The 14,856-nt window shown below is 41.6% G+C and overlaps 1 protein-coding gene across 1 annotated transcript in view; it reads left to right on the top strand.

Moving 5' to 3' along the window:
• The window catches only part of VLDLR (very low density lipoprotein receptor), a 45,070-nt gene extending 30,517 nt beyond the window's left edge, over positions 1-14,553 (top strand). Inside the window, 5 exon segments of the mRNA XM_027773426.1 lie at positions 3,314-3,460; positions 4,369-4,452; positions 4,826-4,906; positions 6,843-7,012; positions 9,591-14,553. Coding sequence (XP_027629227.1) covers positions 3,314-3,460; positions 4,369-4,452; positions 4,826-4,906; positions 6,843-7,012; positions 9,591-9,626 — 518 coding nt within the window. The 3' untranslated portion in view covers positions 9,627-14,553.
• Positions 14,554-14,856: the final 303 nt, after the last annotated feature.

The raw sequence follows: 14,856 nt of genomic DNA, 5'->3' as shown, positions 1-14,856 counted from the left end.
CAAGGCCCAGACCCAGTGGCTTAAACTCATGCCAGGCACGTGCGCGTATGTGCCCAAGATCCCGAGAGGAGAACGGAGGAGAAAGGAGTGCGGTGTGGTCATCCCCCATGGGGGGTGATTTCTCGCTTTCCATCTCTCTGTCTCTATCTCTGTCTGTTTTTCTGGCAAGTGCACGCACCCTATAGCAAAAATCTCTTAAAAATAAAAGAATACTTCTGAGCCTTTGCCTTTCCTGAGTTGTAGACTCGTAATAGTTTTCTTCTGGATTATCAGGGAGGACCAACAAAATGCTAAGCTTCCTTAATATTTTCTGTAATGAGAGTAACATTACTTAAATCAGTTACTTGGGAATCTTAGTTCCCCCAAATAAATGTGGGTACAAATTCTGTATGCTGCTCCAAAGATTTGTGGAACCCCCCCCATTTAGTACTCATGATGGAGAGGAAATCAAGAGAGTATAATACAGAATTCCTTAGATATTTTAAATAGAAGCTGGAGTGGTAATAACTTATTGTGCAGTATCAATTCTTTTTCTACCTAGACCTCATAAAAAGCCGCCTCTATTGGCTCGATTCTAAGTTGCACATGTTGTCCAGTGTGGACTTGAATGGCCAAGATCGTAGGATAGTACTTAAGTCTCTGGAGTTCCTAGCTCATCCCCTCGCACTGACAATATTTGAGGTAAGACATGTGACTCACATCTTAGCACAGAAAAAAGGAGAAAAATTCGTCCAGAGGGAGGAGAAGTGGTTTAGAGGGAGGAGCATGACTTGAGGGACTGCTTTCGCTTAAAATCTGGCACAAATTAGACACTAATGCCTTAAAGCATTTTGAGAAACCTGAACTTGTTTCTCTTACAGATGTACATCTAATTTCTTAGATCAACATTCAAAAAACGTGGTCCATTAAATGGCTAGTAAATAACAATGGCCTTAGATATTGACTTTCGCTCATCCTGGGTATACATGCTAATTGGGAGGTTCTGTTTTAGGATCGCGTCTACTGGATAGATGGAGAAAACGAAGCAGTTTATGGTGCCAATAAATTCACTGGGTCGGAGCTGGCCACTCTAGTCAACAACCTTAACGATGCCCAAGACATCATTGTCTATCATGAACTTGTACAGCCATCAGGTAACATGGAGAAGCACAGTCCTTACTGACTACTTTAAGGACAGCAGCATCCCACAGAATTTACTGGTTTATGAGGAGCTCTTTAGCAACTCGACTTTCTTTTAAAAGGGAACTTTTTTCTTTTTTTCTTTTTTTTTTATTTACCAGCAGGCACATGCTCTTGCCAGAGGGACAGAGAGACAAAGAGACCAATTTTGGGGTGGGGGAAAAAACATCCCACTCTGGGCATGGTCGTGCTGCAGTCCCTTCTTCTCCATCCTGTCAGGATTTGGGGTGCGCATGTGCACACACGAACCCAGTGTAATTTTTTTTTTTTTTTTGTAGAGGTTTTTGCTATAGGGTGTGTGCGCTCACCACACAGACAGAGACAGAGACAGAAAGCGAGAAATCACCCCCCGGGGAGGATGGCCATGCCGCAATCCCTTCTCCATTCTTCTCTCGGGATCTTGGGCACGCACGCGCACGTGCCCAGCGTGAGTTTAAGCCACCGGGTCCAGGACTCGAACCACGGCCGACTACGTGGGAGTCCAGCGACATAGCCATTACGCTAACTGCTGGTCCCCCCGGTGTGATTTTTAAGCTTAATGGACTAATGGACTGGGATTTGAGCTGCTATTGGCCATCTGAAATTCAGCTCCCTTTACCTGCTACCCTATGGGTCATCCCTAAAAGAAAAAAATGTGTTCTCTTGTCACCTACCTTAAATATTTCACACAATGACCAAGATCGTAGGAGAGTACTAAAGTCTCTGGAGTACTATCAGTCTCTATTACTGGCATCTTAGTGAAATGGCTTTAGAATGTCAGCTCCTGTCTTTTCTCTTAACCCTGACAGTTAGAGCTTTTATTTCTGTTTCTTGCACATCCACTTGGCCTTTAGACCAACTTGCTAGGACTATTGCACTAGCCTCTATAGTAACTTTAGTGATGCAGTCTTTTCTTATTGTTAGTTTCTAGGGCTGCCATAACAAAGCACAACGGGTGTGCTTTGAACAACAGAAATCTATTGCCTCTCAGTTCTGCAGTCTCAAAGTCCAAAATCATGATATTGACAAGGTTGGTTCGTTCTGAGAATTGTGAGGGAAGGCTATTTCAGGCTCCTCTCTTGGCTTACAGATGGCCATCTTCTTCTTGTGTCTATTCACTCCCTACATGCTTGTACCCCAATTTTTCTCTTCCTTATTTTTTTTTCTTTAGACTTTTGCCATAGGGTGCCTCTGTTTGCTGGTGAGGGACAGAGGGAGGGAAAGTGAGAAATCATGCCCGGGGGTTATGGCCATGATGCAATACCTTCTCCTCCATTCCTATCTTGGGATTTGGGGTACACACGCATTTGTGCCTGGTGTGTCTCAAGCTGCTAAATCCAAGCCTCGAACTACAGTTGGCCATGTGGGGATCCAACACCTTAACCACCATGCTACCTGCAGGCCACAAATTTCCTCTTCTTCTAAGGACACTATTGAGATTGAATTAGAGCCCACTCTCATGGCCTCATTTTGACTTACTTTTCTAAAGACCCTATCTCTAAAAAAATCTCACATTCTTTGGTCCTGGATTTAGGATTTCAACATATGAATCTTAGGGAGGGACACAATTCAACCCAGAACACCTACTGCACCCCCCAACCCTATGACACATCTTACATAGGATTGTGTAGATCTGAACACATGTGGTCATATTGTCTCCTGCTTAAAACAAAGACAAACAAACAAACAAAAACAGAAACAAAACAACATTTAGCTCTTTCTAAGTGAAATCCTTAAACCTATCTATAGCTGAGTTTTTGGGTTTTTTTCACATTTGGGAACAAGACAAGGCAAAGCCAGTGAAGCATGCTTTGTTGTCTTCTTTTTCTGAGCCTTCACTCTAAGCCTGGGGCCAACAGTGAATGCCAGTCCTAGTTTCTCATCTTCCTTCCCCATTCCTCCCATGCCAACCATTCATTAAAGACCTATCTCTTATAGTTTACCTTTGAGGGTTCTCCTTGAACGTGGTGTCATTCAAGCGTGTTGCTAGTACCCTTATATTTATTCTTCATTGGTACTGGTCTCACTTGAAGTTTACAATTTTATGCTCCTTGGAGAAAAAAAAGACTTTATATATATACTTTATATATAGAATAAATCTTTTTATATAGTACATAGTAGAATACCTATTTTAAAGGACTTTTTTTCTGGCTAGGTAAAAATTGGTGTGAAGAAGACCTGGAGAATGGAGGATGTGAATACCTATGCCTGCCAGCACCACAGATTAATGATCACTCTCCAAAATACACCTGTGCCTGTCCCAATGGGTACAATTTAGAAGAAAATGGCCGAACGTGCCACAGTAAGGCTTTTCATTCTTTCAACCATGAGCTGGATATACAACAGACAACATGATCAGGCACTAGCTATAAAAATAAACTGGCCTGGTTTTTAAGAATTCTGTTTTAACTAATTCTTGGAATAGATCTGATAATGTCTACTGTTGTTGCATGCCAGGTGTTCATGCCATTACTATGGAATTGATTTTTAACCCATTTCAGCAATAGATGAGTTTTCAAGTGACTGAAGTATGGATGCAACCGTTACTAATTTGTACCAGTTAGTTCCATAACAGCACTGAGCCAGCCTCCTGTGGGTAATTAAACAAAGTCTTGCCATTTTCTTCCAAAGAAGGAAGATTATAATTATGCTTAAGGAAGGTCATGGTTACAGGAAACCTCATTGCCTCAGTGGGTGACACTAACTTAAACTCACACTTAAACCAAATGTGCATTTTACTCTTCTATTTCTAGCTTTTGATTAAGTAGCAAGCTGTTGTGATGAAGGAACTCATATGATGAGGGTTCCTTTAGCTTGATTCGGGGTCATGGCAAGATCTAGCTCAGTTTTCTGAGAAAGTTACTGTGAGAAAACCCGATATGTTTGGTATACCAGAACATCTGGAAAACATTTCTTGTAACTTCCAGAAGCCTGAGATACTGAGAGGGGGTCATTAAGTGAGGCTGTGCATCATTTTAGATCCTCAGATTCCAAATGCTGACTGTTTGGCCCAAGGATCATGTACCTCTGCTTTTGCATGAAAACTGCTGCTCCTCTCAGTTTTGACCTATGAAGCATGCTCCTTAGTTCAGCAGCGGTGTGCCCATTACACTTGACCTTAAAATAACCTTTTATGTGGATTATCTGGACTCAACAGCTAGCTTCTCTGGAACCTTGGCATTAACCAGGTTCTTGGTTTTCATAATTCAGGTACTACAACTACTGTGACTTACAGTGAGACAAAAGATACCAACACAACAGAAATTTCACCAACTAGTGGACTAGTTCCTGGAGGTATTGGGTTCAGCATTGCAAACCGTTAATCTCAACTAACAGCCACACTCTTCGTATCTATAGATTAAATAATTAATGCAGCCTTAACTACTAGTTCTGCCCTGATTGGTAACTTATACTTAAACTCCAGAGACTTAGAGTCTACAAATCTTAGCTTGACCTGACTTGTTAAGTTTCTGTTGGAGAACTATTAGTGAGATGGCTATTAGAACAGATGACTCAAATGCTTCTAGGCCAGAGTTGTTTCTGGTATACAGCTGTAGTCAACACTACTATCTATATTGGGTGCAAAGGTAGGAGGCCTGCTACCAGGTGGGTAAATTTCTATTTGAATTCAGATCCATCTAAACTGGTTCTTTTTATTCCCATGCAGGGATCAATGTGACCACAGCAGTATCGGAGGTCAGCGTTCCCCCAAAAGGGACTTCTGCTGCTTGGGCCATTCTTCCTCTCTGTAAGTAGATTCCCTATACCTCTGGGTCTGACAACCTTCTTTTTTTTTTTTTTTTTTCGGAGAGGTTTTCACTATAGGGCACGTGTGCTTGCCAGACAGACAGAGAGAGACATAGAGACAGAAAGCAAGAAATCACCCCCCTGGGGGGACGGTCACGCCGCAATCCATTCTCCTCTCAGGATCTTGGGCACGCACGCACACGTGCCCAGCGTGAGTTTTAAGCCACTGGGTCGGGGAGGCAAACCGCAGTCGACTACGTGGGAGTCCAGCTACATAGCCATTACACCAACTGCTGGTTCCCTGACAACCTTCTTAGATACCAGATGAACATTTGTAGTTCAACTAGAGCTGCCCCTCTCACAATCTCTTATACTGTCAAAGCACTTGGGAGGCTGAAATAGACTCACTCTGAATCCACATGGCACCCTGAGAGTCCATACCTCTCTCTTCAGTGGTATCCTTAAAAAGTAACTGGCAGTGCAGTTCGAGTCCAGGACCCGGTGGCTTAAACTCACACCAGGCACGTGTGCATGTGTGCCCAAGATCCCAAGAGGAGATTGGAGGAGAGCGGATTGCGGTGTGGCCATCCTCCCTGGGGGGTGATTTCTCGTTTTCTATCTCTCTGTCTCTCTCTGTCTTTCTGGCGAGCGCATCTATAGCAAAAAAAAAAAAAAAAAAAAAGTAACTGACAGTGATAAAGGTTTGACAATTATATACAAGGTGCTTAGTGCTTTCTACTTCTAAGTTGTAAGCCCGGCTTATTTCCCTTTGTAATAAGTCCCTTTAGCTAGAATACTATTCTATTGGGTCATTGGAAAAGTCATGATGCATGTTTGCATAGAAAAACACGTCATGACTTTTCCAACAACCCAATATTCTCCTTTGAAATATGTGTGGTGCTCATATGGATGGGATGCACAAATGCTGAAATCCTTTCTTAAGAATTATAGGACTTGGGGAACCAGCAGTTAGCGTAATGGCTATGTCACTGGACTCCCATGTGGTCGACCGCGGTTCGCGTCCCGGACCCGGTGGCTGAAAACTCACACAGGGCGCGTGTGCGTGTGTGCCCAAGATCCTGAGAATGGAGGAGAAGGGATTGCGGCGTGACCATCCCCCCTGGGGGGTGATTTCTCGCTTTCTGTCTCTATGTCTTTCTCTGTCTGTCTGGCGAGCGCACGTGCCCTATAGCAAGAACCTCTCCCCCCCCCAAAAAAAAGAATTGTAGGACTTGTAGAGGGAAAGAATTAAGAATTCTTTAATCCAACACTCTTATCAGACGTGTGAATCCTGAGGCATTTTGTTATAATAGCCTCTTTGTCCTGAATTCTAAGCTTCGCTAACACACCCGGACCATCTGAATAGCTCTTTAGAAGTTTCTGTTTTTTGGGGTTTTTTTGTTTGTTTTGCTATAGGGCACATGCACTCACCAGACAGACAGAGACAGAGAGATAGAAAGTGAGAAATCACCCCCCAGGGGGGATGGCCACACTGCAATCCTTTCTCCTCTGTTCTCCTCTTGGGATCTTGGGCGCGCATGCACACGCGCCCGGCGTGAGTTTTAAGCCACCGGGTCTGGGACACGAACCACAGTCGACTTCATGGGAGTCCAGCAACATAGCCATTACGCTAACTGCTGGTCCCAGCTCTTTAGAAGTTTTTGCAGTTTTAATTCAGTTGGCCTGGGGTGGAGCCCAAGACTCTGTACCTGGTCACATGGGTATGGCTAGTTCAGCTCTAATGCGTAGAGTCACAGTCATTGAACTGAACGTGTTTCAAGCCCCTAGGCCATGTATTTCACAACTTCTAACCTGGTTGAATAAAACATGAGCCTGTTAATAATGTTAATTATCATGGATTCCTGAAACCTGTTTTTTTATGTTGTGAACTAGATGTATATGTTGTATGTGTTGCTTAATCACCCTCTTTTTTTCAGTGCTCTTAGTGATGGCAGCAGTAGGGGGCTACTTGATGTGGCGAAATTGGCAACACAAGAACATGAAAAGCATGAACTTTGACAATCCTGTGTACTTGAAGACCACTGAAGAGGACCTCTCAATAGACATTGGTAGACACAGTGCTTCTGTTGGACACACATACCCAGCAGTAAGTTAACTTAGTCCCTCATAATTTTTTTTTGAGAGGTTTCTTTTCGTTATAGGGCACGTGCGCTCGCCAGACAGACAGAGAGAGACATGGAGACAGAAAGAGAGAAATCACCCCCCGGGGGGATGGTCACGCCACAATCCCTTCTCCTCCATTCTCCTCTCGGGATCTTGGGCACGCATGCACACGTGCCCGGCGTGAGTTTTAAGCCACCGGGTCTGGGACACGAACCACGGTCGACTACGTGGGAGTCCAGCGACATAGTCATTACGCTAACTGCTGGTTCCCAGTTCCTCATAATTTTGACATACAAAGTATCTAACTTAGTTTACCCATGTTTGTTTCACATGGTTTGTCTTGACTAAACAGCTAACCACTTTGCAACCTTGTCATCATAATACCATGACTTCAAGTAACATGAAAAGCATGAACTTTGACAATCCTGTGTACTTGAAGACCACTGAAGAGGACCTCTCAATAGACATTGGTAGACACAGTGCTTCTGTTGGACACACATACCCAGCAGTAAGTTAACTTAGTCCCTCATAATTTTTTTTTGAGAGGTTTCTTTTCGTTATAGGGCACGTGCGCTCGCCAGACAGACAGAGAGAGACATGGAGACAGAAAGAGAGAAATCACCCCCCGGGGGGATGGTCACGCCACAATCCCTTCTCCTCCATTCTCCTCTCGGGATCTTGGGCACGCATGCACACGTGCCCGGCGTGAGTTTTAAGCCACCGGGTCTGGGACACGAACCACGGTCGACTACGTGGGAGTCCAGCGACATAGTCATTACGCTAACTGCTGGTTCCCAGTTCCTCATAATTTTGACATACAAAGTATCTAACTTAGTTTACCCATGTTTGTTTCACATGGTTTGTCTTGACTAAACAGCTAACCACTTTGCAACCTTGTCATCATAATACCATGACTTCAAGTAAGACTTTTTGGAAAGAAGAGCACTAGCTTGAATTATGGTTATCTGTGCTAGGAAGAGCCATTAAAATTATGAAATCACCAAACATTTCATCTATCACCTGGACATTAGACAGTCTAGCCTGTTAGAACATAGGTCAGTCAGTTGATAAGCATCTGACCCACACAAAATGGCAAATAGGTCAATTTAAGGTCATCACTATGCTATTTACTTTGGGTTCTAAAATGACATGTAAATATTAGCATGAACCAAATAGCACTTTTTGAACTGTTAAATTTGTTGCCTGTTGGATACTTAAGAGTAAATTAGTTTATCACCTGTAGGGGTCATATACAGGGGACTTGGCTTAGAGTCAGTATACTAGGTAAGATTTAATAAGCAAAAATGACTAAATGCTTTACTTAGAAAAGTGCCACCATCCTATCTAGTAGAAATATTGGGTTGTTGGGAAAGTCATGACATATTTTTCTATGCAAAAATGCTGTCATGCCTTTCCTGACAACCAAGAGCTTTGCTTTTCAGCAGTACAGTCATTCACTTGTTCTTCAGAAAAAACCCAGATGGAACATTTGGCCATCGTTTAGAGAACGGGCTAACCACAGCAAGTGCTAAGCACTCCCCTCTCAGACTCTCTGGTGAGACACAAAATTGTGGTCAATTCATAGCACATCTGTGTCTTTTCTCCTGTTTCTCCAAGACTTAGTATCATTAAGTAGAGTAGGCAGAATTAATTACACTATTTTCTGTCTATACTGAGTAGTTGAATTCAAGTTAAATGCATGTGAACAACATGAGGGATCTTCCAAAAGTTCCTTGAAAATGCATATTATATAAAAAGGGGGTGGGGGAGGGCCAGCAGGTGGCTTGGTGGTTGAAGCACTAGACTCCCACATGGGCAACCACAATTTGAGTCCTGGACCTTGTGGCTTGAAACACACTGGGCACATATGCGTGCATTCCCAAAACCCCAAGAGGAAAAGGGATTGTAGCATAGCTGTCCCCCCAACCCTGGGGGTGGGGGTGGTGATTTCTCACTTTCTGTCTCTCCGTTTCTCTGGGGAATGCACCTGCCCTATAGCAAAAAATCTTTCAAAAAAAATTATGCATGGATGTGAAAATTTCTTCGCACCAAAAGAAACTCATCCTTTTCAGTTTTTTCACAAACACTTCAAAGTCCCCTCATACAACTCAATACTAATTTATATCTGACTTTCATTCTAAGTTCTTTGGGCCTCTGAATAATCAACCCAAAATCAAAGTCCATTTTAAAAAAGTAATTTGCCAGAGGGCACATGTATTCACCAGAGAGAGAGACAATGAGATAGAAAGAGGGAGGAAGAGAAAGAAGAAAAGCAGGAAAGTACCCCCTATGGGGAATAGTCATGCCACAATCCCTTCTTCTCCATCTCTCTCCCCTTTTAGGATCTTGGGCATACACACACATGCATGCATATAAAAGCATCCAATGTGTTTCTCAAGCCACTAGGTCTGGAACGCAAACCACACAGTCGTCCATGTGGGATCTGTCTGCTTAACCACCCTGCCGCAGCTGGCCCAGCAAAGTCCATTTTAGGGACTAGATTTGCTATCAGTAACTGATTACAAGACTCATCCTCATTCAATACTTTTTCTTTTCTACAGATATCAGTTGTAAGCACAGACGATGATCTAGCTTGACTTCTCAAACAAGTCTCGGCCTTTGAGGTCTAAACCAATAATACCCTACTCTGGAATGGTAACCTAGCCAGCAGCTGAAGTCTCTTTCTTCCTCCCAGCAGGAAGAACATCAAGATATCTTTGCGTGGATCAAGCTTGTGTACTTGACCCTTTTTATATTACTTTTGTAAATATTCTTATCCACATTCTACTTCAGCTTTGGATGTGGTTACCGAGTATCTGTAACCCTTGAATTTCTAGACAGTATTGCCACCTCTGGCCAAATATGCACTTTCCCTAGAAAGCCATATTCCAGCAATGAAACTTGTGCTATAGTGTATACCACCTGTACATACATTGTATAGGCCATCTGTAAATATCCCAGAGAACAATCACTATTCTTAAGCACTTTGAAAATATTTCTATGTAAATTATTGTAAACTTTTTCAATGGTTGGGACAATGGCAATAGGATAAAACGGGTTACTAAGATGAAATTGCCAAAAAAATTTGTAAACTAATTTTGTACGTGTGAATGAAATCTTTGACCTCAATGGAGGTTTGCAAAGACTGTGTGTTCAAACTACTGTACATTTTTTTCAAGTGCTAAAAAATTAAACCAAGCAGCTTAACCATGGTTTGTGCCTATTCCTCTAGGATGAACTCTCATAAACAGTCTGAATAGTATCAAGTGTTCTAACTAAATGTATGAGCTGTCGCTCTTAATGTTGTATAACTAAGCCTGTAATTGGGCTAGTCTCTCTTATAAACAACTACTAATGAAAAAACGAGGTACTATTTAACATTTGCTCCCAAATTATTTCTTATTTTGTAAAAGAAACTAGCTTAGTCTATACCTAGACTTTCTCTTGCTTTGAGAAGAGTTCCTTTTCTCATTAACTTATTTCCTGGTCTAGAAACATGTGCTGAGATTTCGATGAATTCTGCTTCTTCACACTTAAGTCTCTTTCATGTTCTGTCATTATATAAAGGTCAAGGACTAGTGCCTTCTGAGGCATGGGAAAGGGCTTTCTTATAAAAGTTTAGATGGTCTTGCCACAAACATAGGGAAGTTAGCAAACAGTGCCATTTTTAAACAATCTAAGGCAGTGGTTCTCAGTGTGGTCCCAGGAGCACCTGGGCACTGGTTAGAAATGCTGATTCTCAGGCAGAGCCCAGGAATCGGTGTTTTCACAAGCCTTCCAGGTGAGGATGTATGCTAAGATTTGAAAGTCACTGTTCTAATGTGACTTCATAGACAACATGTCTGTAATATCTCCTTTATAAATGTTTAGCCTGGGGTAGAACAGATTCCTACTGAGGAAAATGTTTGGAACTTTTAGTCTGAAGAGCAGATGAAGAGTTGGAGTAGAGGAAGTACCAGCAAAGGGTATTTCAGTGAGCTTCCCATCACATAGACCATTGCATCCTTTCCCTAAAGTCTCCAGATGCATGGAAGCAAGGGCAGATATAAGACTTGAAGCACTGGAGGCTCCTCTATATCCAAAGTGAGATGGCGAGTCTACTGTGGAAGGTGCAGCGATTCTTCTGGGATTAAACAACCAACACGGTAGCAAGAAAATGAAGAATTGTTTTTAGCAGCTAAATGGATCAGAGGATGACTCACATTTCACTTGTAAAATACAAGGCTGATAATATCTTGCTTGTGGCTTAGGGATGGTGGTCAATAGTTCTAGAAGAAGGAGATTGATTCTGCCATCTTGTTTAATGGATGCTCCCTTGTGATTTTGGTCAAATGGCTAAAAGAAAAAGAATAGACTTGGAACTGACTCTTACTGGGAGGTGTGAAGATCAGGCATGTAAAAGGAAAAGGCTTTGGTCATTAAGGTAGGCCTGTCTTCTGTCCAGCTGTTTCTTACTCCACATCACATTAAACAGGATATGGCCTGTGACAGGGAATGGCTTAGGTGCCTGTTTAGGAAGCAGGTTGGAATTCGTTATGTCAAAACTCTGAGACCATTTGTTTGGTGTTTTGCCCTTGCTCTGGCACAAAACCACTGGCTTATTTTAATCGGAGTAATAACAAATTACTTTTTGCGAACTTGAAAATAATAGTGCTTTTCCTTATTGTAAGGATTATACAGCATTAATTAACAATAAGGCCCAAAGCCACAGTTTTTACAAATAAAATAAATTTGGATTCCAGTCCCTAGTGTATTTTTTCAGGTTCTGGGTACCAACTTTCACCCTGAAAGAGTCTCAGGTATCCCCCCTCCCCAGTGAGGAAACCAAGGTACAATTCATTGCATCTAATTTAAGAAGTAAAAACACATTTAAAGAAACAAAGTAACTAGATATTTCTTTTGAGATCAGTTATACAGGAGGCTGCTCAATTCATCATGTAATAATTGTTAGTGAGGGATTAGAACCCTAGGCTTTATCTCCCAAACAAGAACTTAAAGATTCTATGTGAAACAAGTTAACATAAATTTGCTGTGTCTCAAGAGTTTAATGCAGGAGAAGAGAATTAATTAGGAAAAATAAGAAGCTTATCAAACACTAAAGGAGGATATTTAGTGTTAAATGAGCCCATCACATGAAGTGACTGAAAATACTCAACAATTCCCAAAGTCAGCACTCCATAGACTTTAGGAATTACTACAAAAGATTGATGATAGACAAATAAACATTTTTATGACCTTGGGTAAAGGAATCCAGCCAAGTCCCTGGATCCAAATTTTTAAGTGGCCTTTGAAAGCTTATCTATTTGACAAGAAACAGTCCCAGTTGTTTGACTAGCTTCCTTATAACACTCTTAAGGCTATTTCAAAGCCTTGGTGTCATTTCTAAACCTTTGGCTTTAGCCTAGGGGAAAAAAAGGATTCCAACTTTGGCCCTTGCTTTTCTTTTCCTTATGTCTTTGGAAGTCAAAATTATGAGAAGGTAGGCTTTAAATAGCAAACCTACCAAAAAACTAACTCATTTAAAGAATGAATTCCTCATTTAAGAATGCTGTAGAAATGAGAGCTCTACCTGAAGTCTACTTTTTCACTATCTTTACCCCAAACCAAAGATTCTGCTGAGGTGTAACTCTTACGTCATGTCTAAATGGAACAACTTCCTAGAATTCCCACGTAGTCATATCTTACCTTAGTAAAAACACTTGATATTTTGAACCCAAACAATAGTTACATTCCTAATTTTCATTAGTGGCAAACTTGCAAAAAACACATATGCTTTGTTAATGTAGGTCCAAGAACAAAGAATACAATCTGCTACTGTCAATCCCCAAATGTGAGCCCTTCCATTTCATAATCAAGTGTTTAAGCCCAGTGCTTTGGGGAAAATGACAATTGTATATCCTGGCTTTAGATCTGTCATGAACCTAAACTGTAGAAGCTCAGGAATGCAATAAAATAGAAAAAGTCTTCAAAAGGTATTTCATTGCCAAGGATAGAGGGAATGAAGCTGAAGAAACAATGGCATTTTTTGGACTTATTTCTTTCAAATCCAGTATGGAGGTTTCCAGCTCAAAATAATGTCAAGTGAAGGATAATCTACTGCGCATTCACATCTACCTTCACACACAAAAAGCTAAACCCAAGTTGGCAGTGAGGTCCTAGCTGTGAAATTTGGGGATCCAGAGGTAGGTCCTAAGAAACTGATGACAGCAGTATCCCATCTCTTTGGTGTCTCTTGAATTTCATTAGCATTTTTAAGCCTGGCTCAGCTGAAACAGGAACAAAGTGGCACCCCTGACCAAGAGCCTCCCTATAAATGTCCTTCCTTCCATTCATAGCCACTGAGGTAGGAGTCAGGCTGAGGGTGGTCCTTGCAGAGGACCCTGCGGCATATGAAAAACAGTCTTCTTCACTGTGCTTAGAGGAAAAGTCAGATGGGTGGCAAGGCAGGTTCAGTAGAAGCAGTAGGCAGTGCAGTCCATGCATAGCCTACGTTGGTTTTGTGAAGGGAAGCTTGGGCAAATTACGAACCCCCTGTGTAAAATGGAGAGGGTAGGAACTATCCCATCAAGACATGGTAAAGTAAGAATGAGATGCGCAGAAAGAGCTCAGCACAGGCTCTGGCATTTAGTTATGTACAGGGCCAGTGTCACTACTGAATATCACTGTCAATGCCAGGGCTCTGGGTCCATTGTAACACAACTTAGGACCCAGTGAGTGGCTTCACCTCTGGGTGAACTTTATTACATTTGTACCTGTAATAAAGTTACAGGTAACTTTATTATTGAATGTAACACACATAGTCCCTGACTTCCATCTTCTCCTCAGTACCTGTCTAATGAGATCTGGGTCTGAAACTTAGTTGGCAATATCACCTGGTATAGCTAAGAAGGTTCAAAGGATTACATGGTTTAAACCTAGAAACATAGTAGGTTTGCATCTGCCCCAGTCTTTTGACTTTATTGCTTAGGACATGGAAACAAATCATCGGGAACCTGACAGTCTTTGGATGACCACCAAAGTTCCCTTATGTTAACATTACACTAAATGCATGCTCTCATGTATTTTCTTTAATCTTCACAAGTCTAATAGGTAAGTATTATCTATTATTTTATAGATGTGAAAATTGAGGCTACCATGTGTGATTCCTAACCTTTATGTGCACACTGCCATCTCCTCTCAGAAGAGGATGAAATACTATGTAAGGGTGAAGGCGGATACCATGCTGTTGTATGCTGAGTCCCCTCTACTACTGATGTTAGGATGTCTCAGTATCTCAGGTGTCTGAGATGCCTACTCTGGCTGCCTTCCAACATGGCAGTGTACCAGAAATAAAACACTGGCACTATTCCTTCAGGTCAGCGCAGAGTAACTCAGTTCTGTGTCTTGCCTTCAAGATGCTTGAAGTTCCAGAATTATGTTTCTTGGTCATGCCTGTAAAGTAGGAGATTAGATTGCAAAGCAGAAAATAAAGATTTCCTGAAGGAATTTATAGACATGTGACATCATTCCTATGTATAAAACATTGAGGAAAACAAGCTATGACACCATCAATCTTCAGTTTTTAAGTCAGCTCAAGATGACAGGAAGAACTGGGACTTACATCAATTGAATGATGCCACTATGATTCTAGGACTGGATCTTAGATATTCTGGAATTTATTCCTGAGATCTGGATTTTTCTCAATTTATACACATGCATAAGGGAAAAGAATTTTTTTTAACAGGGGAAATTTAATTTTTAAAACATGTTTAATGCCTAGCTGTGACAAAGCTATCTTGCCCTTTTTAAATGTCGCTTGATATGAAAATGTGATTTAAGAGCATGTTA

Source organism: Tupaia chinensis, unplaced genomic scaffold (genome assembly GCF_000334495.1).
Source record: "Tupaia chinensis unplaced genomic scaffold, TupChi_1.0 Scaffold000354_1, whole genome shotgun sequence".
NCBI lineage: Eukaryota > Metazoa > Chordata > Mammalia > Scandentia > Tupaiidae > Tupaia > Tupaia belangeri.
The sequence above is the reverse complement of the archived record's forward strand: the minus strand, read 5'-3'. Positions and strand labels throughout refer to the sequence as shown.